At 41.7% G+C, this 27,099-nt stretch overlaps 1 protein-coding gene across 7 annotated transcripts in view; it reads left to right on the forward strand.

The window, feature by feature from the left end:
• The first annotated feature begins 10,677 nt into the window (after positions 1–10,677).
• The window catches only part of GPATCH2L (G-patch domain containing 2 like), a 74,886-nt gene continuing 58,464 nt past the window's right edge, over positions 10,678–27,099 (forward strand). For 3 of the 7 annotated variants that reach the window (XM_042943863.1, XM_042943869.1, XM_042943868.1), the window contains exons 1-2: positions 10,678–10,749; positions 12,931–13,602. In XM_042943863.1, coding sequence (XP_042799797.1) covers positions 12,941–13,602 — 662 coding nt within the window. In that variant the 5' untranslated portion in view covers positions 10,678–10,749; positions 12,931–12,940. Of the gene's footprint in view, positions 10,750–10,777; positions 12,801–12,930; positions 13,603–27,099 lie in introns of those variants that run through there. The other 4 variants (XM_042943865.1, XM_042943867.1, XM_042943864.1 and 1 more) reach the window with 4 other exon arrangements.

Consider the following 27,099-nt stretch of genomic DNA (forward strand, 5'->3'; position numbering starts at 1 on the left):
TTCAGATGAGCCCTTATCAGAGAAACCTATCACAAATAGCAGCAAGTCCCACATCCAGCATTTCCTTTCCCCTCCTTCCTCCTTTTTAGTCTGCACAGCCTTTCCACCACCTAATAGTTCATGTGTTTATCCATTTATTGTTTGTCTTCCTCCCCTGGGGGTGGTGTGGAAAGAATCCCGAAGGCAGGGACTTTTGTTGATTTTGTTTCTGGGTGCTTCTTCAGTATCCAGGACGTGGTAGGCGCCTCATTAAATATATCCTGACTGAATGAATGAATGAATGTCCATGAAACCGATACCTGCCAAATACATCCCACAAGGGGGGGAGAGCACCGTTTGGAGTGAGAAGTCTCGTTCCTATGACAGTCATTTCACACACCAGCCGTGTGACCCTGTTTCACCTCTCGGAACTTCAGTGTCCTCATCTGTGGAAGTCAAGACAAGAGCACCTACATTGGAGGTTTATTCTGAGGATTAATTGAATGATTCCATCAGTAAATAATGGAGACACAAACCTTTTCTTGGGAAATCCACATGTCTAACAATTAATATATATCGTGCGTGTGTGTGTGTGTGTGTGTGTGTGTGTGTTGCTATGTGCCATGCAGCATGCTACACACTCACATTAGAACTTAGTGGTTAAGTACATGGCTCCTAGAGTCACTGTGCCTGGTTATATACTTACCAGCTGTACGGCCTTGGGCAAGCTACTTAACCTTACTGTGCCTTAGTTTCCTCATCTGTGAAATGAAGATAATAATAGTACTTATTTCCTAGGATTCCTTTGAGGAATTTTGGTTGATCCATGTTAATATTTAGATACTGTCTGGTACCTACTGAGTGTTCAATAGATGTTAGCTACTGTTATTTTATCATGCAACTTAATCTTCCATGCATTCTGGGGCAGTTCCTGCCACATTGGTGCTCCATAGATTCTAATTTCCCTTTCTGGCCCCTTCGCAAAGTCTATTTGAATTGCCCTTTTGTCACATTTCCCCGTCAGCCCCTTCCCCACCAAGCTGTAGCTTCGACCGCCTTGAGCCAGCCTTCTGAGCAGTCTAGCCTCTTGCTTCTCTTTCCTTCCGAAGGCTTCCACGTAAGAACAAGCTCAGCCAAGCGTAGGCGGTGAGTAATCTGTGCTTGGTTGCTTCAGCCCCTCGTTACCTGCACAGATGGTCGTGGCTCTATCATTTTCTAGCTGTGTGGGTTTAGGTAAAGTCATTAGCCTCTGAAAACTTTAGTTTCCTCATCTATAAAATGGGGATAACATAATGCTGTGGTAGACAGGATAATGGCCCCCCGGAATCTGTGACTATGTTAGCCTACATGGCAAAAGAGACTTTGTAGTTATGATTAAAGTTAAAGACCTTGAGATGGGATGATTGTCCTGGATTATCCACGTGGGTACATTATGTTAAGCTTGTGGCAATTTGTGATAGCAGCGATAGGAAACTAATATACACGCCTATGATGCTTGGCCCATAGTAAGCCTTCAATACATGCTACCTCAACAAAAGCAACTCTAAGTAGTTGAGAAGGGTACGTGTGAGAGTGTGAAAGGCATGGCATAGGAGGAATTTGGCAGACCTCTACCAGCTGCCTCCTAATGCCCTGTGCCTACCTGCTCTGGACACAGAACAGCCTCTCCCAGTGTCCCCTCACCCGGTATGCTCCATAGGAGTTCTGTGTCTGTTGTCCCCACTCTCCCATCCCAGCCTCCAGAGAGGTTTCTTGTAAGGCAAAGCAGAAGGAGTGTTGGGGCCAGAGAGGAGGGCCGGTTGCTGGGAGTCATTCATTTTTCAAGCAAATGCTGACACTTCCTGCTGTCTGTAGTGGACACTTTCTATTAGTAACATCTCTTGAGTGGCTGTTGGAAAACAATTCTGGAAAGATTCTGGAATGTCTTGGATTGGTTTAGGGACGATTAAAGCCAGGAAAGGGGGAAATGGAAAAGCACTGTGGAGACGAGTGAACAAGGAATTCCTGCCTTCATCGAACTGTTCTAGGTGCCCAGGGTTGAGGAAGGCAAAAAGAGAGATAACGTATCTTTTCTTATGATATTACCTTCTAGTGGGAGGTGACAGAAAATAAGCAAGTATACATCAAATCAATAAGGTAATGTTGGATTATGATACAAGCCACAAGGGAATAAAGAGGATGAGATAGAAAATGGCTAGGGGAGTAGAATTCCTCCAGATGGTGTTAGGAAAGCTCTCTATACGAAGGTGATGTTTTACTTTATTTTTTAATTTTTTTAGGTGCCTCAGCGTAGTAGGTAGCACTTCGGTCTCATTTTTTTTAATGTTTATTTATTTTTGAGAGACAGAGAGAGAGAGAGAGAGCAGGGGAGGGAGCAGAGAGGGAGACACAGAACCCGAAGCAGGCTGCAGGCTCTGAGCTGTCAGCACAGAGCCTGATGTGGGGCTCGAACCCACGAACTGTGAGATCATGACCTGAGCTGAAGTCGGTCGCTTACCTGCCTGAGACACCATGGTCTCCTGAAGGTGACATTTTAGCTAAGGCTTCAAAGATGAGGAGATCCTCCAGCCCATGCCCGCAAAGCCCTGAAGACAGGTATTCATGGTTGCAGAACAGCATTTGCCAAGGCCCGGGGTGGGCGGGGGGGGGGGGGAGGGCAGGGGGACAGTGCTTGGTGGGCAGGTACTGTGAGCATGGGGAAAGGGCTCAAGATGAAGCTGAGACATAGGTAGGGGCCAGATCATAGGCTGTTCAGGCCACGGTGAAGACTGTCAGTTTATTATAACTGCAGGGAATCTAATGAACCAGCAGCAGAGGTGCTTTTGTGATGTGTGTGTGCGTGCGTGCGTGCGTGCGTGTGTGTGTGTGTGTGTGTGTTGTGGGAAGGGCAAACCTATTATTTTTCCTGTCTGTACATCCTTTTCAGCTGGTGATTTGCTCATTCAACCAACAGTTTTCCTCTAATAGTCGATTGAAGGAAAATTGTTGACTAGACTCTCTTTGTCTTCTCAGTAACTACTAATTTTTTGGAGCACTTAACTTGTGCTAGGTTCTATGCTAAATGGCTTGTAGTCATTGTTTCATTTAATCTCCACCAAAGAGATGTATACTTTCTATTATTGTCTCCAGTTCACAGAGGAGGAAGCAAGGGCTCAAAGAAGTGAAGCAGTTAGCTCTGGACACAGCTAGTCAGTTAATGGAGCTTCACCCTTGGCTTCCCTCCTGGTTCCACTGTTATCTGCTGGCAGTCTGCCCAAAACTCCACGTCATCAGGGACTTCAGTTACCAAGTGTGATGGCCTCTCCTTAGAGCTATTCCTCCCTGGGTCGCCTGCGCGGCTCAGTTAGTTGAACATCTGACTCTTGATTTGGGCTCAGGTCACGATCCCAGGGTTGTGGGATTGAGTCCCTCACTGGGTTCCACACTGAGCATGGCGTCTGCTTGAGACTCTCTCTCTCTTTCTCTCTGTCTCTCCCTCTGCCTGTCTCCCCCACTTGCGCAATCAAGAAGAAGAAGAAGGTGGAGGAGGAGGAGGAGGAGGAGGAATAGTAGTAGTATTCCTATTCCACCCAGTTTTTCCTTTTGGCTCTCTTTTTCTTAAATTTCTGGCTTCTATACACTGGTTCTCTTCAAATGTTCTCTGTTCCTTTTGAGCTGTCCCCCTTATCCCCATAGTCTTCTGTTGCCACAATCTTTCTTTGAGTGGTCCTGCTCACGACTACCATCATTACTTGAAGGTGGAGCTTTGATTTAAATTTTCTCTTCCAGCATTTAGTAAGCAAATATTTGTTTTCCTGATTGGCAATAGTTCCTGAGCACCTACCATGTGCAAAGCATCGTGCCAGAAACTGGTGAGAATACAATGACTATGACAGGATATCTGGGGCAATAGAATTGGCTTCATTTTTGTTCACATGCTCTATCTCCAGAGCTTAGTGTAGGGCCAGGTATGTCATAAGGTGCCAGTATATATTTTGTTGAATGAGTCATTTACTTGGGGAGGCAGATTTGCTTATAATTGGCTCTAATTCAAGGTTTAATGAAGAAAATGCCATCGTAAAGATACCAGCAAGTGCTGAGAGAGCCCAATAGAGTAGGCAAGCAAGGGGAAGCCTTCATGGAGGTGACATTGGCATTCAACCTTTCAATCACCCTAAATCTTAGGGGTGTTCAAGAAATATCAAGTGATCTGGTGTGCTCAAGTATGCTCCAGGAGGTAGTAAAAGATGGATGAAGTGAAATTGTGTTTCAGGAATCTTACTCTGGTGCGAGTGTAGAGAATGACTTATTTGGGGAGAGCCCATCCAGAAGAGTGGTTGCCTACCCAGGCCAATGGCACAGAGTGAGCAAAAGAGGGAATGTGGATGAAAGAATATCATAAAAGTAGAATCTATGAGGCTTGGCATTTAACTAGGTGAAGGGGTATAAGGAAGAAGCAGGAACTAATAACGGCTTTGAGGCATCTCAGTTGGGTGACTGTATGATGGTGGTAACATTTCCCAAACAGGGAACAGTGGGGAAGGGGAAGATTTGATAGAGACTACAGAAGAAACTAAGCTTTGTTTTGACATCTTAAATTGGAGATGCTGCTGGAGTAAATCAATGGAGAGAGCTAGCAGAAAAATGCAAATAGAAACTGAATTTCACAGGGGAGCTTTCAGAGGTGATGGGGGCAACTGACATCATGGGAGATGCTATGATTCGGGGGCGAGAACTTTTTTTCATAGTTTTATTTATGAAAACATTTTTTATTTTAATATAGTTGACACACAATGTTATTTTAGGTTCAGGTGTACAACATAGTGATTCAACTTCTTTACGTGTCATGCTGTGCTCATCACAAGTGCAGCTATCATCTGTCACCATACAACACTACCACAATATTATCGTACTCAACATATTGACTATGTTCCCTTTGCTGTACCTTTTATTCCCATGACTTATTCATTCCATAACTGGAAGCCTGTATCTCGCACTTTCTTTCACCCATCTTTCCCCTCTTCCTAGGCAACCATCAGTTTGTCCTCTGTATTCATAGGTCTGATTCTGCTTTTTGATTGTTTATTCATTTGGGTTTTTTTTTAGATTCTACATATGAGTGAAATCATATGGTATTTGTCTTTCTCAGTATGACTTACTTCACTTAGCATAATATTCTCTATGTCTATCCATGTTGTTGTAAATGGCATGATCTCATCCTTTTTTTTTAAATTTTTTTTTAACATTTATTCATTTTAGAGACAGAGAGAGACAGAGCATGAATGGGGGAAGGTCAGAGAGAGAGGGAGACACAGAATCTGAAACAGGCTCCAGGCTCTGAGCTGTCAGCACAGAGCCTGATGCGGGGCTCAAACTCACGGACTGCGAGATCATGACCTGAGCCGAAGTCGGTCACCCAACCGACTGAGCCACCCAGATGCGCCTCATCCTTTTTTTTTTTTTTTAAATGTTTATTTAGAGAGAGAGAGAGAAAAAGAGCATGTGTGAGTGTGAGTGGGGGTGGGGGTGGAGCAGAGAGGGAGGAGATAGCGAATCCCAAGCAGGCTCCGCGTTGACAGCCTGCCTGGTGTGGGGCTCAATCTCATGAACTGTGAGATCATGACCTGAGCCAAAATCAAGTTAGATGCCTAACCTACTGAGCCACCCAGGGTACCCCATGATTTCATGCTTTTTTAAAGGCTGCATGATATTCCCTTTGTGTGTGTGTGTGTGTGTGTGTGTGTGTGTGTGTCCTACATCTTTTTTAAAAATATATTTACTAATGGCACTTAGGTTGCTTGTGGGAGAGAATTTCACTTAAGCAGAAAGGAGGCTGATAGCTGTGGACAACTTTTGAACATTTCTTTCTCTCCTATGGGAGTTACAAATTCAGCATGTCCAAAATGGAATTAATCAATTTCTCACCAAATCTGTTTCTTTTCTTCTCTAGTACTGTGCAAATGGTACTGACCACTCTCTTAGTCATGGTGGCTCAAGACCTCAATCATCCTTGTCTCCTCCCTTAAATTCTGGAAGTCCATAAAAATAACAGATAGGAGATATAGTCATTTATAATGGAACTATTTTAGATGGTGTGTAGTGTATCATTCTGCTTATATTCCTAGGCAAGTATAGATTTAATTTCCTATATACATGAATGCAGCCATACTCTACATTTTTAGAATACCTTTTTAAAAAAAATGTTTATTTATTTATTTTGAGAGAGAGAGCTTTTGGAGTGGAGGGGCAGAGAGAGAGAGAGAGAGAGAGAGAGAGAGAGAAAGAATCCCAAGCAGGCTCTGCACTGCCAGCACAGAGCCCGATGTAGGGCTCGAACTCACAAACTGTGAGATAATGACCTGAGCTGAAGTCAAGAGTCAGATGCTTAACTGACTGAGCCACCCAGGCACCCCTAGAATAACCTTTTTATTGGAGTAAAACAGTCAAGCAGAAATGTACACAATCAGAAGCCAATGACTTTTCATTCATTAAATATTCTTCCACATCAATTTTATTTATTTTATTTTTAAATTTAATTTATTTATTTTTCTCTTAATTTAAATCCAAGTTAGTTAACACATAGTTTAATCATAAATTAAGGAATAGAGTTTGGTGATTCATTACTAAATATAACACCCAGTGCTCATCCTCTACAAGTGTCCTCCTTCATGAGCCTTACCCCTTTAGCCCTTCCCTCCACCCAACACCACACCAGCAAACCCCAGTTCTCTATATTTGAGATTCTCTTATATTTTGTCCCCCTCCCTGTTTTTATATTATTTTTGTTTCCCTTCCTTTATGTTCATCTGTTTTCTATCTTAAATTCCACATGAGTGAAGTCATATGATATTTGTCTTTCTCTAATTTCACTTAGCATAATATAGTCTACTTCCATCCATGTTGTTGCAAATGGCAAGATTTCATTCTTTTTGATTGCCATGTAATATTCCTGTGTGTGTGAGAGAGAGAGAGGGGGGTGGATCTCACATCTTCTTTATCCATTCATCAGTTGATGGACATTTGGGCTTTTGCCTATTGTCGATAGTGCTGCTATACACATTGGGGTGCATGTGCCCCTTTCAAATAGCACACCTGTATCCTTTGGAGAACTACCTAGTAGTGCAATTGCTGGGTTGTAGGGTAGTTCTATTTTCAATTTTTTGAGGAAGCTCCATACTGTTTTCTAGAGTGGCTGCACCAGTTTGCATTCCCACCAGCAGTGCAAAAGGGTTCCCCTTTCTCTGCATCCTCGCTAACATCTGTTGTTGTCTGAGTTGTTAATTTTAGCCATTCTGACTGGCGTGAGGTGGTATCTCATCGTGATTTTGATTTGTATTTCCCTGATGAGTGATGTTGAGCATTTTTTCATGTGTCTGTTAGCCACCTGGATGTCTTCTTTGGAAAAGTGTCTATTCATGTCTTTTGCCCATTTCTTCATTGGATTATTTGTTTTTTGGGTGTTCAGTTTGATAAGTTCTTTATAGATTTTGGATACTAACCCTTTATCTGATATGTCATTTGCAAACATCTTCTCCCATTCTGTTGGTTGCCTTTTAGTTTTGCTGATTGTTTCCCTCACCATGCAGAAGCTTTTAATCCTGATGAGGTCCCAGTAGTTCATTGTTGCTTTTGTTTCCCTTGCCCTCTGGAGACATGTCAAGTATGAAGTTGCTGTGGCTGAGATCAAAGAGGCTGTTTCATTTTTTCTCCTCTAGGATTTGATGGCTTCCTGTCCTATGTTTAGGTCTTTCATCCATTTTGGGTTTATTTTTGTGTATGGTATAAGAAAGTGATCCAGGTTCATTCCTCTGCATGTCGCTGTCCAGTTTTTCCAACACCATTTGCTGAAGAGACTGTCTTTTTTCCATCGGATATTCTTTCCTGCTTTGTCAAAGATTAGTTGGCCATACTAATTTGTGGGTATGGATCCATTTGTAGTTTGTGGGTCCATTTCTGGGTTCTCTATATCTGTTTTTATGCCAGTACTGTACTGTCTTGATGATTACAGCTTTGTAATACAGCTTGAAATCCAGAACTGTGATGTCTCCAGCGTTGGGTTTTTTTCAGGATTGCTTTGGCTTTTCGGGGTCTTTTCTGGTTCCATACAATTTTAGGATTGTTTGTTCTAGCTCTGTGAAAAATGCTGGTGGTAACTTGATAGGGACTGCATTTAATGTGTAGATTGCTTTGGGTAGTATAGACATTTTAACTGTTTGTTCTTCCAGCCCATGAGCATGGAATGTTTTTCCATTTTTTTCTTCTTCAATTTCTTTCATAAGCTTTCTATAGTTTTCAGTGTACAGATTTTCACTTCATTGTTTTGGTTTATTCCTAGTATTTTATGGTTTTTGGTGCAATTGTAAATGGGATCGATTCCTTTATTTCTTTTTCTGCTGCTTCATTATTGTTGTATAGAAATGCAACTGATTCCTGCACATTTATTTTATATCCTGTGACTTTGCTGAATTCATGGATCAGTTCTAGCAGTTTTTGGTGGAGTCTTTTGGGTTTTTCATATAGAGTATCATGTCATCTGCAAAAAGTGAAAGTTTGACTTCCTCCTTGCCATTTTGGATGCCTTTTATTTCTTTGTGTTGTCTGATTGCTGAGGCTATGTTGAATAGCAGTGGTGAGAGAGGACATCCTGGTTGTGTTCCTGACCTTAGGGGAAAGCTCTCAGTTTTTCCCCATTGGGGATAATATTAGTGGTGGGTCTTTCATATATGGCCTTTATGATCTTCAGTTACGACCTTTTTATCCCTACTTTCTTGAAAGTTTTTATCAAGAAAGGGTGCTGTATTTTGTCAAACGCTTTTCAGCATCCATTGAGAGGATCAACTAGTTCTAATCCTTTCTTTTATTAATGTGATGTATCACACTGATTGACTTGCAGATATTGAACTGGTCCTGAATCCCAGAAATAAATCACACTTGATCATGGTGAATAATTCTTTCAATGTACTGTTAGATCTGGTTTGCTAGTATCTTGTTGAGAATTTTTGAATCCAGGTTCATCAGGGAAATTGGTCTATAGTTCTTTTTAGTGGGGTCTTTGTCTGGTTTTGGAATCAAGGTAATGCTGACCTCACAGAATGAGTTTGGAAGTTTTCCTTCCATTTCTATTTTTTTGGAACAGCTTCAAGAGAATAGGTGTTAACTCTTCTTTAAATGTTTGGTAGAATTCCCCTGGAAAGCCTTCTGGCCCTGGACTCTTGTTTGTTGGGAGATTTTCTTCCACATCAATTTTAAAAGGCTTCAAAGGCAGTCTATCCCATAGATGTAACATAATTTAGATAAGTAATCCCTGTTGTAGGATTTTTTTCCCTAGTCTTCTCATCCCTCTCTATACATTTAAAATATTTTTGCACCTATTTCCAATTTTTCTTTAGAATAAAATTCCTTAGAGACAGAATTTCTTGTTCAAAAGCCATGTACATTTAAAAAAATAACCTTTTTATTTTAGATTAGTTTTAGGCTTACAGAAAAATTACAAAGGTATTACAGACTGTTCCTATATACCCCATACCCAGTTTTCTCTATTATTAACATCTTACATTCATATAGAACATTTGTCACAATTAATGAACCAACATTGAGACATTATTAGCCAAAGTCCGTAGTTTATCCAGATTTCTTTAGTTTTTACCTAATGTCCTTTTTCTATTCCAGTCTTTCATTTAGTAGATCACATTACATTTAGTTGTCCCATCTCCTTAAGCTCTTCTTTGTGACAATTTCTAGACTTTCCTTGACTTTTTTGACCTTAACAATTTTGAGGAATTCTAGCCAGGCATTTTGTAGAATGCCCCTCAGTTGGGGTTTGTCTGTTTTTTCTCTTCATTAGACTGAGGTTATGGGGTTTGGAAGGAAAGTACCATAGAGATAAAATGACACTTTCATCATATCTAGCCCACAAACGATCAGCATGATTTATACCCTGTTCATGTTAACCTTGATCACCTAAGTGAGGTAGTGCTTGCCTTGTTTCTCCACTATACTCATTTTCCCTCTTTCCATACTGTACTCTCTAGAAGGAAGTCAGTAGCACAGCCCACATTCAAGGGGGTGGGAGTTATACTTCAGGGTAGATTATCTCAATAAATTATTCAGACTTCTTCTGCACCGGAGATTTGTCTCCTCATCCTTGTTTTATTACTTTATTCATGTCAGTATTCACATCATTAGTTTATTTACATCAATATAGACTCATGGGTATCAATTTTATACTTAAAGTTATAATCCAATAGAACTTTACTGGTTTTGTTGCTGAAGGAATGCGTATTTGTAAGACTCTGAGTAATTCACTACAAAGCTATCGCGCTAACCTAATGGTGGTACCAACTCTCACAGTTAACAATGAGGATCCATTTCCCTTTAATTTCACACACCCTTTTTGAAAGCAGGTGAGCAAACAAGGGCGAGGCCCAGGTCCCTCCCTGCCAATTCCCCGACGCCCCCAAAAACAGACAAGGCCAGGCTGAGGAGGCGTGTTCTTCCCCTAACGGGGACCTTATCCCTTACCCAGCCCACCCTTAACCACCAACACAACAGGCCCGTAACCCCTTCTGCGGGTTTCCCCAAGGCCCCTCCCACCGTGGGGCGGAAGTGGGCGCGGCCACGGACAGGAAGCGTCTAGCCGGGGCGGGCCCTCTCAAGCAGCAGCCCCACCCACTCCGCTCCACCACCGCCCCACCCCTCCGGCCCAGACCGGAAATGAGGTCAGAAAGGGAAACCCCGGCGGGGAGACTCGGCCCCAAAAGCGGCGGCCATTGGAGGTGGCTGCTGCAGCTGGTGAGGGGGAGGAGTGGGTTGAGAGGGTCGGGGGCCAGGGGCCGGCGCCAACGGGAATACCGGCTCCCAGCGGAGTCTGAGGGGCCGTGTGCGCCATGGGGCTGCGAAGGTTGGCGGGAGGGGCGAGGGTGGTTGGGCCTTGTTTTTCAGGGCCCATCGCCCCCATCCCGGGGAATAAGGTTCGGGCGTCTCCGGGACGACACTCACCTCTTCTCCTTTCTTCTTTCTGGCGCTTTCGGGCAGGCGACAGCTTGAGGGCTTGCTGTCCCGAGCCGTGTTCGCCCTAGTCCTCGGAGGCGGGCCGGGGGCTTGGAGGGAGAGTCCTTCGAAACCAGCTTTTTCTTACATATGTGGCCATGTTGCGACCCCTGATCACGGAGGGAGCTTAGTCACCAGGACTTGAATTTTGGCAGTTTCTGCCCGAGCGAGAAGGGCTGAACCGCTGCCCCGGTGAGCCCAAATGAGAAGTTGCTTCCTGCCTCCTGCCTTCCTCCCCCCTCCTCCCCCCAGCTCCTCGCAACCCGGTCTTTCGCTCAGACCATACGCCTGCCTCTTTTTACTTCTATCCGTTTCCCGTGCTTTTCTTTGCGTGACTTAACCTTTCCTCTCCTCGAGTGCTTGCTAGACAAGGGGGTTCTCTCGGACTATGCACCCGAGAGTGAAGGTGTGGGAAGCTCAAGGTTCTTCTGTCACCTGCTGTTGGACTTGCAGTCTTTTAGGAAAGGATTCTGCACAAACGACTGCAAGTTGTTCTGTCACTTTGTTTCACGTTTGTACAGTTCTGCCTGAGTTTTTAAAGCAGTAATTCTTTATTAAGGAAGTAGGTTTAGACGTGCTGTCCTCACTTCTGTTTTGGTCTTACAGGCAATTGCCTCCGAAACCCCAGTCATGGCGTTTTAAACTATTTCGTATTGCTTAAAGGGACGTGGGCATTTTATATTGTGTGGCTTTTGACACTTTGAGACGTTTTGTTTGGTTGGTAGTTTTGGAACTAGGTGTCCCCATTGCTCCCATCCATGTGGCAGATAAGCCAGACTACTGTTTTCTTCCCTTTGAAGTCGTTGGCATGGGGACAGCATGAAAATAGGTTTTAGAAAGTCCCTTGCAGAATGTAAACTGCATGAACGAAAATACCGTCTGAGAGTGGCGCCACACAGTTTTAAATTCTAATTACGGACTTGAAATACTTTGGGCTTAACAAGGGCTAGGGAAAAGTGCTAATTTAATATGTACTTAATAAGGTGTTGTACAAATTATATTAGACATTTCCTTTTAAAGGGGCATTCCAAAAATTGCTCCTACTGCTCTCATCCCTTGGAAGGTTTGCTTTTAAAGTGACTCCTGAAGTATGAGGGTTTGACAATAGGAAAGTTTAGAAAGCAGTTGGCTAGAAATCATAGAGACTCCTCCTGTGCGTTTCATTTCAACCTGTTATATCCTGCTCTCGTGCGATGGGTACTAAAGCACATAATTAGGGTGATCACTTAATTTTTTGAAGGATGGGAGAAGAGCTTAAAAGTTGCTAATTGTTATATGTGTGTGTGTGTGTGTGTGACCTACTCAACAAATGGCCTTCCCTGCTAGCTTCCAGGTGGTAGTTGGGACCATAATGGGTGCAGACTTACTCTGTTTTCTCCATTCAGGGGACAAATGTGGGTCACTACAGTTTCTTGGATCACTAAAAGTACAAGCAGACTTCCTTAAAGTGTGTCAGTGTGTTGTCTTCTCCCTTCCACAAGCATTCTTATTAGTGGCCCCAAACCATAGCACAGTTGTTTATCTATGGTTTTGAAGTTGTGTGTTGTTCTGCTCCTGTCTGGTGAGACATTGTCTAATCTTTTTGGATTTTATTATTATATAATTTAGTGACGAGTTTAATTGGGGAAAAAAGGGGAAAGATTTATTTCCCTGGGTTTGCTGGGTTTTGCTAATATCCTGGTTGTGATCTGGTGAGTGTTGACTTCAGGCACTTAAGGGCCAAACACCTATTTTTAGTGGCTGAGAGGAGCATGAATGGTAGGAACAGAGTCTTAAGTGTAGCCAGATGAAAGGTGAGTTTATTTTCTGTAGATGGGGTGGGCTCTGCACTGCCATGATCTGGTTTATAAAATTATTCTAAAATAACAGATCCTGTTAAGGATTTCTTTTTCTTTTTTCTTTTTCTGGGCTTTCTTTTGGCAGATGTGGCCTCATGGATGAGCTGGTACATGACTTAGCCTCAGCCTTGGAGCAGACATCTGAGCAGAATAAGCTTGGTGAGCTGTGGGAGGAGATGGCCCTGAGCCCTCGGCAGCAGAGGCGGCAGCTTCGCAAGAGGAGAGGCCGGAAGCGCCGCTCGGACTTCACTCACCTGGCCGAGCATACCTGCTGCTACAGTGAGGCCTCTGAGTCAAGTCTCGATGAGGCCATTAAGGATTGTCGAGAAATGGCCCCTGTTGCCAATTTTAGTGACTCCGATGACACGATGGTAGCCAAACGGCACCCGGCTCTCAATGCCATTGTTAAGAGTAAGCAGCACTCTTGGCACGAATCTGACTCCTTTACTGAAAATGCGCCCTGTCGACCGCTCCGGCGCCGGCGGAAAGTGAAGCGAGTGACATCGGAGGTGGCTGCCAGCCTCCAGCAGAAGCTCAAGGTGTCAGATTGGAGCTACGAGAGAGGCTGCAGGTTCAAGTCTGCTAAGAAGCAGCGTCTGTCCCGCTGGAAGGAGAATACTCCCTGGACCTCATCAGGTCATGGGTTGTGTGAATCAGCAGAAAATAGGACTTTCCTAAACAAAACAGGAAGGAAAGAAAGGATGGAGTGTGAAGCAGATGAACAAAAACAGGGCTCTGATGAGAACATGTCAGAATGGTGAGATCTCTCTTACTAAGTCAAAGATTTGCCTGCTTATTTTTACCCCGGGTACAAATTTACAGTCGTGATGAGTTCAACTTTCAGAACTAGCCACTGCAGTGTTGCCTTTGTAGCCCTCCTTTAACCAGTCAGCTAGGGTTTATCTCTAGTTTCTTAGAGTACATTCATGATTCTATTTCCCTAGGTCAAGAAAGCTTTCTGTAATGAAACACATTGTTTCTAAAAATTGTTTAAAATGTGTATCTCACATGCATAACCAAGAATTTTATTTTAAAAACAGTTTACTGCTGTTTATACCATGTAGTTCATACATCAATATTGTTAGAACCAGGGTCTCAGCAGAGGCTGGTGTGTGTGTTTGTGTATGTGAGAAAATGCTGGTACTGGGCATGTGGAGTTTGTGTACGTTTCTGGTAAGCTTCCTTTACCCGTTAAGAGTCTTGACTTCAGATACCGGGCTATAATTCTGTTCTCTGCTACTTACGGTTTGACTCTGTTGAGTTTATTTTTTATGGCTGACATCCAAGTCGTCTGAAAGACATGGTGGGGCTTTGAAAATAACAGTATTGAATCCCATTAGTTTTCAACCGAATGTCATTGAGCCATAAAAATTTGTGTCTATTGGATGCATCTTTAAAATGTCAGTGTAGTTTTTTGGTGACTTTGTTTTTCCATCTCAGATAGTCTTAGGAACATTGATAAGCCCCACCTCGATACTTTAATATTAATGTGTGGTATCTCTTTCTCAAGGAGGATGCTCTTGGTGTTTTTTTGTTTGTTTGCTTTTAATGTTTATTTATTTTGAGAGAGAGTGAGAGTTGGGGAGGGGCAGAGAGAGAGGGAGAGGAGAGAGAGATTCCCAACCAGGCTCCACACTGTCAGCTCTGAGCCCATCTTGGGGCTCAGTCTCACGAACTGTGACATCATGACCTGAGCTGAAATCAAGAGTCAGGCTAATTTAACCTACTGAGGCATCGAGGTGGCCCTCTTGGTGTTTTGAATGGGGGCAGTTCTTTGTGGTGAGGGACCGTCCCATGCTTCACAGGCTATTTGGCATCTCTACATTGTTCCCATCCCCTTCATTGTATCAAACCACATGCCTGTGTGGGTGCTGCCTAGTGGGTTGGTGGTCCCAGGGGAATGTTCAGGACTGTGCCGTATGGCAGGCAGTGCTATTCGTACTTTATAGAAGAAGAGATGGAGGTTAATAGCATTTAGATAGTTTGCCCATGGTCACCCAGTGGCAAAACTAGGAATCAAATCTGATTCCAGAGTTCATACTTAACCACCATGTTTTGCTGCCCTTTGGGTTTGCCTTTTCCACTGCTCTTTCCGTCTCTTCTTACCTTTTACAACTGTAGAATATCTGGCCTTTCTTAGGACTTTGCTTCTGAGGTTTGTCTGAAAAACAAAGACACGAATCTTAGGAACTGTGTCGTGAGGCTGTGTCAGTAATCAGAAAGGCTGCCTAGGTCTTTATATAAGCCCATACCTTTTTTGGGGCGGTTTTTAGTCCAGCTTCAACAATTTTTCTCACTAACTTTATATTCGTGGGTTTGCACAACTGGTTAGGCTTATAATACGGCTTCTCTAATTTTCCTCTAATGTATATCCTAAGACCTATTTACCCAATATATATGTGTAATTTTGGGTTACAAAGTTTTTTGTTTTTTTTTTATCATGCTGTTTTTTTATTTAAAAAATATATTTTTAATGTTTATTTATTTTTGAGAGAGAGGGAGACACAGAGTGCAAGTCAGGGAGGGGCAGAGAGAGAGGGAGACACAGAATCCAAAGCAGGCTTCAGGCTCTGAGCTGTCAGCTCAGAGCCCGACATGGGGCTCAAACTCATGAAGCCATGAGATCATGACCTGAGCTGAATGAAGTCAGACACTTAACCAACTGAGGCACCCAGTTGCCCTTATCATGCTGTTTTTAATCAAACAAATGTTTAGTCAATTTACAGCTGTACACAATATCAAAACCCTCAATTGAGGTGTTCAAGTTTGTGTCAATATCGAACATATATTCCAAATAATTTACTGTTGAAAATCACGATTTGTTTTTTAAATTTGAGAGACAGAGTGAGAGCGTGTGTGAGTGGAGGAGAGGAGCACAGGGAAAGAGAATCTCAAGCAGGTTCCATGCCCAGCGTGGAGCCCGACACGGCTTGATCGCTGTGATCATGACCTGAGCCAAAATCGAAAGTTGATGGCTTTACTGACTGAGCCACCCAGGTGCCTTGAGAATAGTGATTTTTAAAAATTGTTTTTTGCAGTGATAGCTTGTGTATATTTCTTCTCATGACATAATTGTTCACTCTGTCTGCTCTTAAGATAACAGTCTAAGTGTGGTTCCAGATGCAGTCTGTAATCTAGTAGCGAGGCACTTTTAGTTCCTTCCTACCTCAGACACAGCTATTGCACGTATAGTCAGGTTGTGATAATAAACATTCTAGTCACCTGAGAGCCTGGATAAGTTGAAATAGGCAGCAATTCATATGAAATTCTTATTCTTTTCAATTTTTTTTTTTAAATGTTTATTTATTTTTGAGAGAGACAGAGACAGAATGCGAGTGGGTTAGGGGCAGAGAGAGAGGGAGACCCAGAATCCGAAGCAGGCTCCAGGCTCCAGGCTCCGAGCTGTCAGCACAGAGCCCGACTCGGGGCTCGAACTCACGAGCTGTGAGACCATGACCTGAGCCGAAGTCGCACGCTCAACCAACTGAGCCACCCAGACGCCCCTATTCTTATTCTTTTCAAATTGAGAAGACCTTGTTACCCTGTTTGGGCTATCTGCCTGGTACATGACTTCAGAGTTCTTTTAACATTCTTTTTTTTTTTTTTTAATGTTTATTTTGAGAGAGAATATGAGTAGGGGAGAGGCAGGGTGAGAGGGAGAGAGAATCCCAAGCAGGCTCCTCGCTATCTGCACATAGCCCAATGTGGGACTCGATCTCATGAACCATGAGGTCATAACCTGAGCCAAAATCAAGAGTCGGATGCTTAACGGACTGAGCCACCCAGGCGTCCCATCACTCTTGAGTTCTTTTAGTAACATGGATGCCCACGTTCTTGTAGCTATGAGGGAAATTAGGGTGGAATAGTAGCAGACTTAAAATGAGAACAATTCTTCTTTAGAATCTAATTATTTAGGGGTCTTAAATATGCCTTGACTTATATTGTTTCATCTGTAGTTACGAACAGAAGTGCCTTGTATTTTTTCCCCCTAAATCTACTCTGTGGAGAAAGAGGGGTGACTGACTTACTCTTTGACCACAAATTATGTTCAGCCTCTTACCAGTAAGATGGAACTAAAATCTTGCCTCGATTATTAAGCGTACCTTATGAATAGGACTAGCATTAGAGTATGTTTAAGTAGATAATAATTTATGATTTGGATATTATACTATTTTGGTGAATTGATTCTCTCAAAATTTTCCTACCTTTGTTCTACATTAACAAATATTTTTAAGAATCTCCTTGGTTGCTCTTTCATAAATCTGCTTGGACGTGCATCTTTGTTCTCATACAGATCAAGTGTAGAACCTTACATTTTATCAGTGATATTGAAGATTGTCAGTGTGTATGATCCAACTTGTAAAATTATTAGGATGAAGGTGATCATTAAATTTAACTTAGCCTCATCAGTGGATGGAATTCTTTTAAAAAATACGTGTCAGGTGTTTTAGGTTTGAAAGTGTCTCAGCCAGGGAGCTGTATTTCTAATTTCCTTAAATTCACTTTACTAATTAACCATGGAATAGTTTTAAGCTTAACCAATAATTCTTTTTCCTTTTATTTTTCTGTTCTTCCTTCAATTCTGCGCCAACCAATCCCTCAAGAGTTTTGAGGAACTGGAAGTGGTTATGATACAATAGTTTTTTATACCTGCAAAAAGATCAGTTATTATTTTAGTAATTTTCCTGTGTATGTGCGTTCCATTCTAGAATGGAGAAATTCTTTTGTAAAATTCCTTTCTACTGTTTTTATTCATATTGTCTATATCGCAGGTATTAGATGATTCATAGCCTAATTTTACTCTGTTCTTCACTAACTCATCCTTTGTTTGTTCCCCTTAAATATAGTTTAGCTTCTTTGGTTTTTCTAAGTGAATTGGTTTGGTGTTGGCCTGAAGTCTCAGTCAGGAGCTTTCCTAAGGTGATGTATTAGAGGCCGATCTCACAGGAAAGAAAATATTCCCTTCTCTTGGAAGGCAAGTGACAGAGATAGAGTGCTAACCCTCCCCCCTCCTTTTCCAGCCCACGCTGACCTTCTGCGGCCCCTTGGTGCCTCTTGTTTTCTTATTTTTATAGAAAATCAATATCCCTTCTGACACAAACAATAGCTCAGAAGCAAGAATAAATGGGAGAAAGCTGAGATCTCTGTCCATCACCTCTCACTTTACCTCCCCAAACTCTTTAATTATGAGCATGCTTTGCTCCAGGTGTTTGTGACAGTGAAATTGCTAAATGAGGACCATTTTAACCAAAGATTGGGTGATCAGTAACACCCTATAGCAGTAGCTTGTTGGATCAATAGTATTCATTATTTCATGGTTAAGGTAAGTAGCCTCCTTTGCAAGTGGAGGTCATTAATCAGGGAATACTGGAAAGAATGTATGTGGTAGGTTGAGGTTGCCCTGTTTCCTATTCCATAACTGGAGATGCTGACCAAGAGTATATTTACCATTGTTGCAAATGGTACTATTGCATTTGAGAGTTCTGAATAGCTAGCATAGCGTGCGTCCATAGATTTATGCAGAGTTCTGCTAGTATATCCTTGGGAACAATGGAGAAAGACACCTTGGGAGATGGATTTGATACTACTGTATTTGAAAATCTGTCTCTTGAAAGAAGTGTGTTAGGATTATTCTGTGTGACTCCAGAGGATGGAGGTAGGGCTCATAAAAATGGAAAGCACAGAGAGTTAAGACGTTGCCTCATTGTCAAATACAACATTCCAAAAATTCGACCTCTGTAAGAATGAAATGAATTGTTTCACCGGGTAATGAGTTCTAGGTCACTGAAGGGGTTCAAGCCTGGGCTTGGTGACCACTTACTGAGTTATTGTAGAGTTGGCAAGACTGCACTGCATGACCTCTAAGGTCCCTTGTAACACTGAGACTCTGGAACTCTTTCCAGTCACAGCCTCCTTCCAGTGCATCAGTGTAACTTCGTAGTGTAAAAAACATTTGATAAGCAATATCAGCTGCCCATTAAAATGCTTAGGAAGACAGAAAACATTGTAAACTCACATCGCCAGGAACCAGGACTTAGAGTTGGCCTCTCGCCAAGATAGCGACAAACCACAAGGCTGATAGATGTGCAGTTGGAAGCCCACATCGGCAGTGCTGAGCCTACGCTGAAGGTATGTAGTGAGACCCTTCATCCTCTGTCTATAGTCAGGCCTTTGTTCAGAAACGCAAGGTCCATTTTAGTCAGAAAATCAGGCAGCCGCAGTGTGAGCCAGAGTGTTGTTCCGTCCTCTACAGTAGTCCCCTCTTGCCCAGTTTCTTTCTGTGGTTTTAGTTAACCCTCAGTCAGATGTGGTCTGGCAGCAGGTGATGCACCTTCTGACATTCCGTCAGGAGGAGGAGGAGCAGCCTAACAGTACGTCACAGTGCCTGCATGGTTCACCTCACTTCATCTCATTTCCTAGGCATTTTATCCTCTCACATGATCATAAGAAGAAGGGTGAGTAGAAGATATTTTGAGAGAGACACCACATTCACATAACTTTTATTATAGTATATTGTTGTATTATTAGTTATTGCCTCTCTTTTACTGTGCCTAATTTATAAAATTAAACTCAATCATGGATACATATGTATAGGAAAAACACATGGTATATATACGGTTAGGTACTATCTACAGTTTCAGGCATCAGTGAGAGTCTTAGAACTTCTCTGCCGTGCGGAGAAGAGGGGATATTGTACTTCCCAATCTGTATCTTTGAGTTTCTGTTTGGAGGCTCTAACTCCCAGAATATACTTGGATAAGGAATTAGTGTTTTCTGTGTGTGTATTTGTGTTTGGAGTAGGAGGCAGTCACTGCAAATTCAGTCCTGGGAAATACATTCTCCAAGAATAAAGTTTACTGTTGGCATGGGGAGAGAAGAAAAAATCACTCTTAGTGGTGCATTCTAGAAATTGCAGTGTTTTATATATCTTTATATATTGTAGACTCTTGGAATGGGGTCAGAATAAGGCAGTGACAGAAGAAGATCCTGGCTTGGTCCCACATAACTATATGAGGTAAAAGCCTACCAGTGACACTGGGTGTTAGGCCAGGAGCTCTACACATTGTCTTGGCCAGTTGTAGATGTGGGAAGCATGTTACCTATATCCAAGAGAATAGAGAATGGGGAGAATGGGACCAGGGGTCATTTACACACCCTTTCTGTTGGCAAGTAACGAGATCCTAGGTAAACCAGTTTTCAGCAAGAGGCCTTTCAACAAGTTCTGTGGAATAAGGGAAAAGGATCATTATCCTGAAAGTTCAGAGGAAAAACACATATCCAAAAATGATTGCCAGTGGAAACCAGAACATTTTAGAAAGTCTTCTTTAGGATGCGAAAAAGACATAGTCACTTTGGAATAGGAACAGTTAACTCATAAGGAAAGAAAGATGGCTATTTGAAAACCCAGTAGTATGGGAGGAAAAATGTAAGGAAATTGATGTAATTGCAGTGTTAAAACAAGACAATTCATTCTGTGGAAAATTGAGTTGATTTGGAAAACTTTGGAAGCCCTCCCAAGATGCAATGAGAGGAGGTGATAATGAGAGAGAAGTTGATAGATCTGGAGAACAGAAGATAGAGGCCCTGTCTATGAGTATGTAAATATTTCAAAGGAAGAAACTGAAGCATTGGAATAGAATAATGATTTAAAAAATAGAACCGAAGAGAAAAGGCATTCTTGGGTTGAAAAATTATAAAGATTAAAAGGGAAAATGAATGAACAGACACATACTACCTAGACCTATCCTGGCAGAAGTTTGCATTCTGCCTTGGTGCAGGGGTGGAACAGGTATAAAGAACAATTTTTGTTTTTTAATGTTTATTTTGGAGAGAGAGAGAGCGCGCATGAGCATGTGCAGGGGAGGGGCAGAGAGAGAGAGGGAGACAGAGGATCTGAATTGGGTTCTGTGCTGACAGGAGAGAGCCAGACGTGGGGCTTGAACTCATGAACTGTGAGATCATGACCTGAGCTGAAGTTGGACACTTAACCAACAGCCACCCAGGCTCCCTGGGTATAAAGAACAATTTTAAAAGGGATGAAAACAAGGCTGGCATTTATTCCTACAGTACTAAGTGTGAAGGGCTGCAGTTGCCTGTAGAATTTTGGAGCGGGGCGGGGGGGGGGGGGAAGATTGCTCTCCTACTCCCCCCCTGAATTTTATATATAGCCAAGATAGATTTCATATGGAAAAGCAGCAGAAAGTCATTCTTAGACATTCAGGTCTCAGAATATATGTTCTTTAAAAATTTACTCTGCAAAGACATTTCTTCTAACTGAAGATGAATCACTATTAGCTCTAAGAAAAGGTAAGTCGTAAAAGGATGGGTGGGCTTCTGTAAGGCACACCCCCCCAGCTCAGTAGCAGAGTCCTGGGGCAAATCATTAAATCTTTACCCAGTATACCTGATTGCGGGGGCTGCACTAATAAGCCTGTGAAACCAGTGAGGCTGTTTCTTTTGTGGTATCCTCTGAGTGAAACCAGAAAACAAACTCCTTCACTATACATTCTTACAACTTATTAAGTTATTGTGGGAATAACTTTGCAGTTGGTGTGAGATATTTCTCTGAAAAACCTCTCCCTTGGTCATAGTTACTTTTAATCTCTGAAATCTGACTGTATACGGTTATAGATATACCACCTTGACCCAGGAAAAAAATTGAGCAAAGATGTCTTTGGGCTCTGGGTCTAGGAGTGACTTTTCCTTTCTGTTTTTCTGAATTCTAAGACGATTTAAAATTTTTGTTAAGTGCATTATTTAATAAAAAGTTAAAATGAAAACCCCTTATCTTTTAACATGATGGTAGAGGCCATTCTCTCTCTCCTGTTTGTTTCTTTTAAAATTAGATGTAAAAGATCCGTCTTATTCAAGGTACCTGGTTAATAATCCAGGTGTTAACTTATTGATACCGCTGTTTTAATTATAGGTAATAAACGAATTCCTTATTTTAGTTGAGACGGGTATAAACTACTCTTACTCAGTTCTAAATTTATAGTCCTTTGTGGTTAGGAATATGAAAGAACCAGCGAGCTGTTAGGTCAGAGGACAAGGTGTGTTTTTTCTCCCAATTATGAGAATTCAGAGATTTGTCTTATTCAAATTAGGAGCTTGTGTTAGGGCTAGAAAGTAGGGAGTTATTTTCAAAAAAGAATTCACAAAAAATGCTGTATTATTTATTGTGTCAGAAAAAAAAAAAAACAAAACAACTGCCCTGAAACTTAGTAGCTTTAAGTAACATTTACAGTCTCTGAAGTCAAGAATCTGGGAGTAGCTTAGCTGGGTGGGTCTGGTTCCGAGTCTCATATTGTCACAGTCAAATTGTTGACTGGGGCTGTAGTTGTCTCAGGGCATAACTGTGACTGAAGGATCCACTTCCAAGCTCACTCAGGGCTGTTGGCAGATTTCAGTTCCTTGTAGGCTGTTGGACTGTAAGTTCCTTTCCACGGGGGCCCCTCCACAGGGCTGTTCGTATTCTCAAGACATGGCACTTGACTTTCCCTGGGGGTAATGATTTGAGAGAGAGAAAGAGAGAGAGCATACCGGCCCTCACTGAGTGTCCAAGAGGGAAGCCACAGTCTTCTCTAATCTAATCTCAGAAGTGACCTCCCGTTACTTCTTCCTATGCCATTGCTCGTCACACAGACCAACCAGGCTGGGAAATACCAGGATGCTGGGATCATTGGGAGTCATCTGACAGTCTAATTACCACAGATGGCTCTCCATCTTCTGGAATTTTTTCCTGACTTAGTGTGAAGCTAGATTCAGGAATGGTATTTTCAGAGTAATATGTCCCTAGAATTTGGGGGAATGTTTTTACTTTGATTTCAAAGGAAGGGCATTCAGGAACTTTAAGGACAAGCGAAGGTATAGATAACTGAGAGTATATTTTGTTGTAAGTATGTATACTGAAGGTGAATATTTATTTTTAAAATTCAAAATATGGCATTAAGATGGAGAGCTTTTTCCAAAGTGAGTCCCTAGTTTGTTTTCTTGGTGTTCAGCATGTTTGATGCATTTTTAGCTGATATAGAGTCAAAACATAGAGTTTCAGCTGTGTCTGAATGTTTTAACTAGCAAAAAGCAAAGGAACATTCTTTCCCAAGTTCAGTTAATCTGTTAGCATTTTCAGGAGAATGAAAATGAGAAGTGCTGAATTGAAAAGTAGCTCATGAAGAGAGAAACATGGAATTACTTGGTAAATGAATCTGTACACCATCCATGTTTTGGCGGCCATTCAGTAAGCTCATGGACTTTGGAAATACACCGTACTGGCTCTGACGTTTATTTGCTGTGTAATGTCGGGCAACTTGCTTGCCCTCTCGAGGCTTCACTACTTCACTTGTAATGTGAGGTTGACATAGTTACCTCGTAGAGTTTTGCAGTAGAAGAAATGTAATAATGAATGTAAAGCTCTTAGTACTTTGCCCGGCCTGTACTAGAACTCAGTAAATGATATTACTTGAATCAATAATGAATTCTGTATTAATAACTTCTATTAATGATTTGAACTATTATTTTATTATTAATAAACAATTATAAAATTATTGATTAAAATGATTAATATAGAATTGTTCTCTAATTAATACTTTTGTACTATCAATAATTTTCTTATTAATAATTCTTATTAATAATTTTCTGGAACTCCACTCAAGTACCAAACCCCTTCTTGAGACACTTCTAGTTTGGATATCTGCTGAGAGCTGTGTCTCCCTCTCTTGGATGAAGCCCCATATAGAGAACATAGTAGATTTCATAAGCCACATTTATTTTTCCATTCAAAATGAGAACAGATTCGAGTCCCATAGAATGTTGTTTTTTCTTTACTGGAGTATAATTGAGAGTCCTATAGAATTTAGATTACTATTTAATAAAAAGACTGTCAGGGAATTAACACTATCATCTGCTAAAATAATAATATTGGAGACATATGAGAATTAGCACCTTAGAGGTAGCTTCTGAATCTTTCATCCTTTGGCTCTGTATAAGATTCTAGAGTCTACAAAGTGGGTTCACATACCTCATATCATCACATCCTCAGAACAGCCTTGCAGGAAATAGTATTAGAGAAGTGAAGCGATACGGCATGAAGGCCACGGAAGGGGAAGCAGCAGCTGATCTGAAGGAGTTCATTCCATATGTAACATTTGCTGAATGCCTGCTGTGTGCCGGGTGCCGTGCTAGGCATTGGGGAGACTGAAATGAGCAAGATCTTACCCTCTTTCCCAGCCTGGATCTCTCTCTCCTCTCTCTGCCTGGGCTGGGCAGGGAGGAGTGATCTGTACAACTCTTGAGTAGTTTCAGTTCTACCAGTTGGCCTGAAGGTCCAGCTACCTTCTCGTGATTCCTGGGATCCAGAGGCCTCAGGCTCTTTGAGGCCCTGGCAAGAGAATGGCATTGTTGCTACTGTGGGATGTTGACCTCTGTCCTTGAAGGCCGGCTTTATCCAGCAAAAGTGCACAGCCTCCTCTCTGAAGTGGTTTTCCTTAACAAGATGCCCTGCCCGCTTCGTCCTGTGCTTTATCACTACAGACGAGGGTTCTCCCCTTTGGCACTACTGGCATTTTTGAGTCACATAATTACCTGTTGTGAGGGTTGTCCTGTGCATTGTAGGATGCAACGCTCTACCCGGTAGATGCCAGTAGGACACCAACTCCCCCTCCCCTGCTCCAAGTCCTGACAAACAAAAATGTTTCCAGACATTGCCAGATGACCCCGTGGGTGCAAGGTGGGAGTGGGGGTGAGGAGAAGGGGGTAAAATTGCTTTGAGTTGAGAGCTACTGCTGATGTTTCTAGGTGCTGATCTGGGATTTTCACTTGATTGATTTTGCTTTCACCGACAAGCGTAAGTTTCAGATTTAGAGAACTTAGTAAGGCCAAAACATTGATTTCTATAGAATAAAAATACTGTAGTTTTTAAAACTTTGTAACTGAGAGTTTTTGCTAACTTGAAAATATACCCTTTAATTGCTCCTCAAAAGGGCAAACGGTTCATTTTCAGAACTTGGAAGGAAGAGCAATTCAGATGAAAGCATTTTAAAGTTCATACCAAGGTTTACAATATTGAGCTCAGAGTGTTTGCCCTGGAATCAATGATTCAAGTGGATGAGGGGTATCAGTAGTGTTTTATTAGGCTTGATTCCTGTGATAATCTCCTTCTCTGAGAGTGGATGCCAATCACCTGGTCTACCAAGAGTGTCTTGGGTTACCAAGATGCCCAGCAGGGAAGGTTAGAGGGATAGACGTGTGATAAAACAGAAAAAGCAAAATGTTCTTTGCAGTGTGTGACGTGCGGTAGGTGATGTGATGGAGTGTGAGTGGTAACTGGAACTTCTTTCAACCTTTTCATATGTTTCAAAGTGTTCATAATACAGTGTTGGAGGAGGGAAGCCTCTGGAACTGCAGGTTAGTGTGACTTTCTTTACACTTCTGTTTTTTCAGCTCGATGTGGTTTGGTTTCTTTTCTAACATATAATAATAATTAGGTAATACAATTGGTGGTCTAAAACCCAGGCTTTAATTTTATTTGTGTCTTCTTTAAAATGGTGGCTGTGCTGCTGAATTCAGTGTGGGAACATTTTTTAGGGACAACCACTGTAGAGAAGTGTGATGTATTATTACTGTTTTTACTCACATAGAAATACTTTTGAGGTGTTTTCTGATTTCTAAGATGGGGAGATTTCCTCAGTGTTACATGGTTAATTTGTAGGCTTGCACACCCCCTTATTTGCAGAGTATTATTCATTGGAAAGCATTCTTCCTTTTCACATCCTTCTCCCGTGGTTTAGACTAGGTTTCTTATAAAATGTACACCTTTATATTGTTACTGAGACGTTTCTTTGTTAGTTTTAGGACTGGGTAGAGTGGTTTCTGGTGTATGGTAAATAGTCAGTGCTTACTAAGTGAATGAGTAGAAGTTTAGGAGAAATGGGGGAGGGGGCTTTTCCTCCTTTTGCTGTGAGAAACTAATTGCCCTAATTTTTTGAATTTTTTGAATGATGTATAAATTATTTGTAGGGTTAATACATTTTTAGAAATTTTAGAAATATTCTAGGAGGATTTTATTTTTAATGCAAACTATTTATAGGTGAGAACCATGTGAGAACAGGGAGTCCAGAACAGCTCCCAAAGCAAAGACAGGAGGCATTGCTGCCTATAGGAGTTGCTGCCATTTTAGGAAAAGATGAGATTTCACACCTGCTATCTTTGTGGGTTTTGTCTAGTTAGTTTTTCTGAAGATTAACAAAGGCTGAGTTTTTGTCTTCCTGACTAAACTTCAGAGGACCACAAGTAGAGTGGACACTAAAGGTAGGATCACGCTTTTTTCTTATAAAAATCAGGAGCAGAGCTTTTTCTCCTTGCCTAGTAAAAAGGCTCATGGCCAAAAAGTTATAAACACATTTGAAGGTTCTGAGATAGGAAAAACATGTAGGATTCTGTCACCTTTTAACTTTTTGACCTTGTGAACTACAAAGGTGCTAAAAGAAACTTATGTTTATTGAAAGGTAGCTTAGTTTTAATAGACCATTAAACATTCTGTTTAGTTAGCTAAATTAACATTTTCTAAAAGCGTTTATTTTTATTTATTTTGAGAGAGAGAGAGAGAGCAAGTAGGGGAGGGACAGAGAGAGAGGGAGACAGAATCCCAAGCAGGCTCCGCACCATCAGCACAGATGTGGGGCTCGAACTCACGAACTGTGAGATCCTGACCTGAGCCATGAAGAGTCGGATGCTTAACCGGTTGGGCCACCCAGGCACCCCATAAATTAACATTTTATAGTCGACTAAATCGCTATTAAATCTCACTAAGCTGATTTTTTTCGAAGAAGATCTCAGAGCCAGAAGTGAATGAAGTCTTCAGGACTGGACAACTTTGTCTTATAATTTGGAAGGGGAAATATTTGCTTCTACTTTCTAGCTAGCACTACATTTTTGCATGCTGTATCATAGTGTTTATGTGCAGACATGCCACGAAGTTCCCACTTTTGTCTTTTTTCTCATCAAATCATGCTAACAATTTCTTACGTATGATTAGATTTCCACAATGCAAGTTCTTCTGAGGGAATAAATAGAATTAGCAGATGCTATCCAATGTACTGGTTACTTCCAGATACCAGTAGACTGGTGATACTTTTATGTCATAAGCATGCTGTAAGACAAACTTATTTTCTCTGTGAAGAAAATACTTATCTCCCTTGCTCATAGTCTTAAAATCCTGGTGATATTTCTGTAACATCATTGCCATTCCTCGAATTAA

This window comes from Panthera leo, chromosome B3 (assembly GCF_018350215.1).
Source record: "Panthera leo isolate Ple1 chromosome B3, P.leo_Ple1_pat1.1, whole genome shotgun sequence".
NCBI classification, from domain to species: Eukaryota; Metazoa; Chordata; class Mammalia; order Carnivora; family Felidae; genus Panthera; species Panthera leo.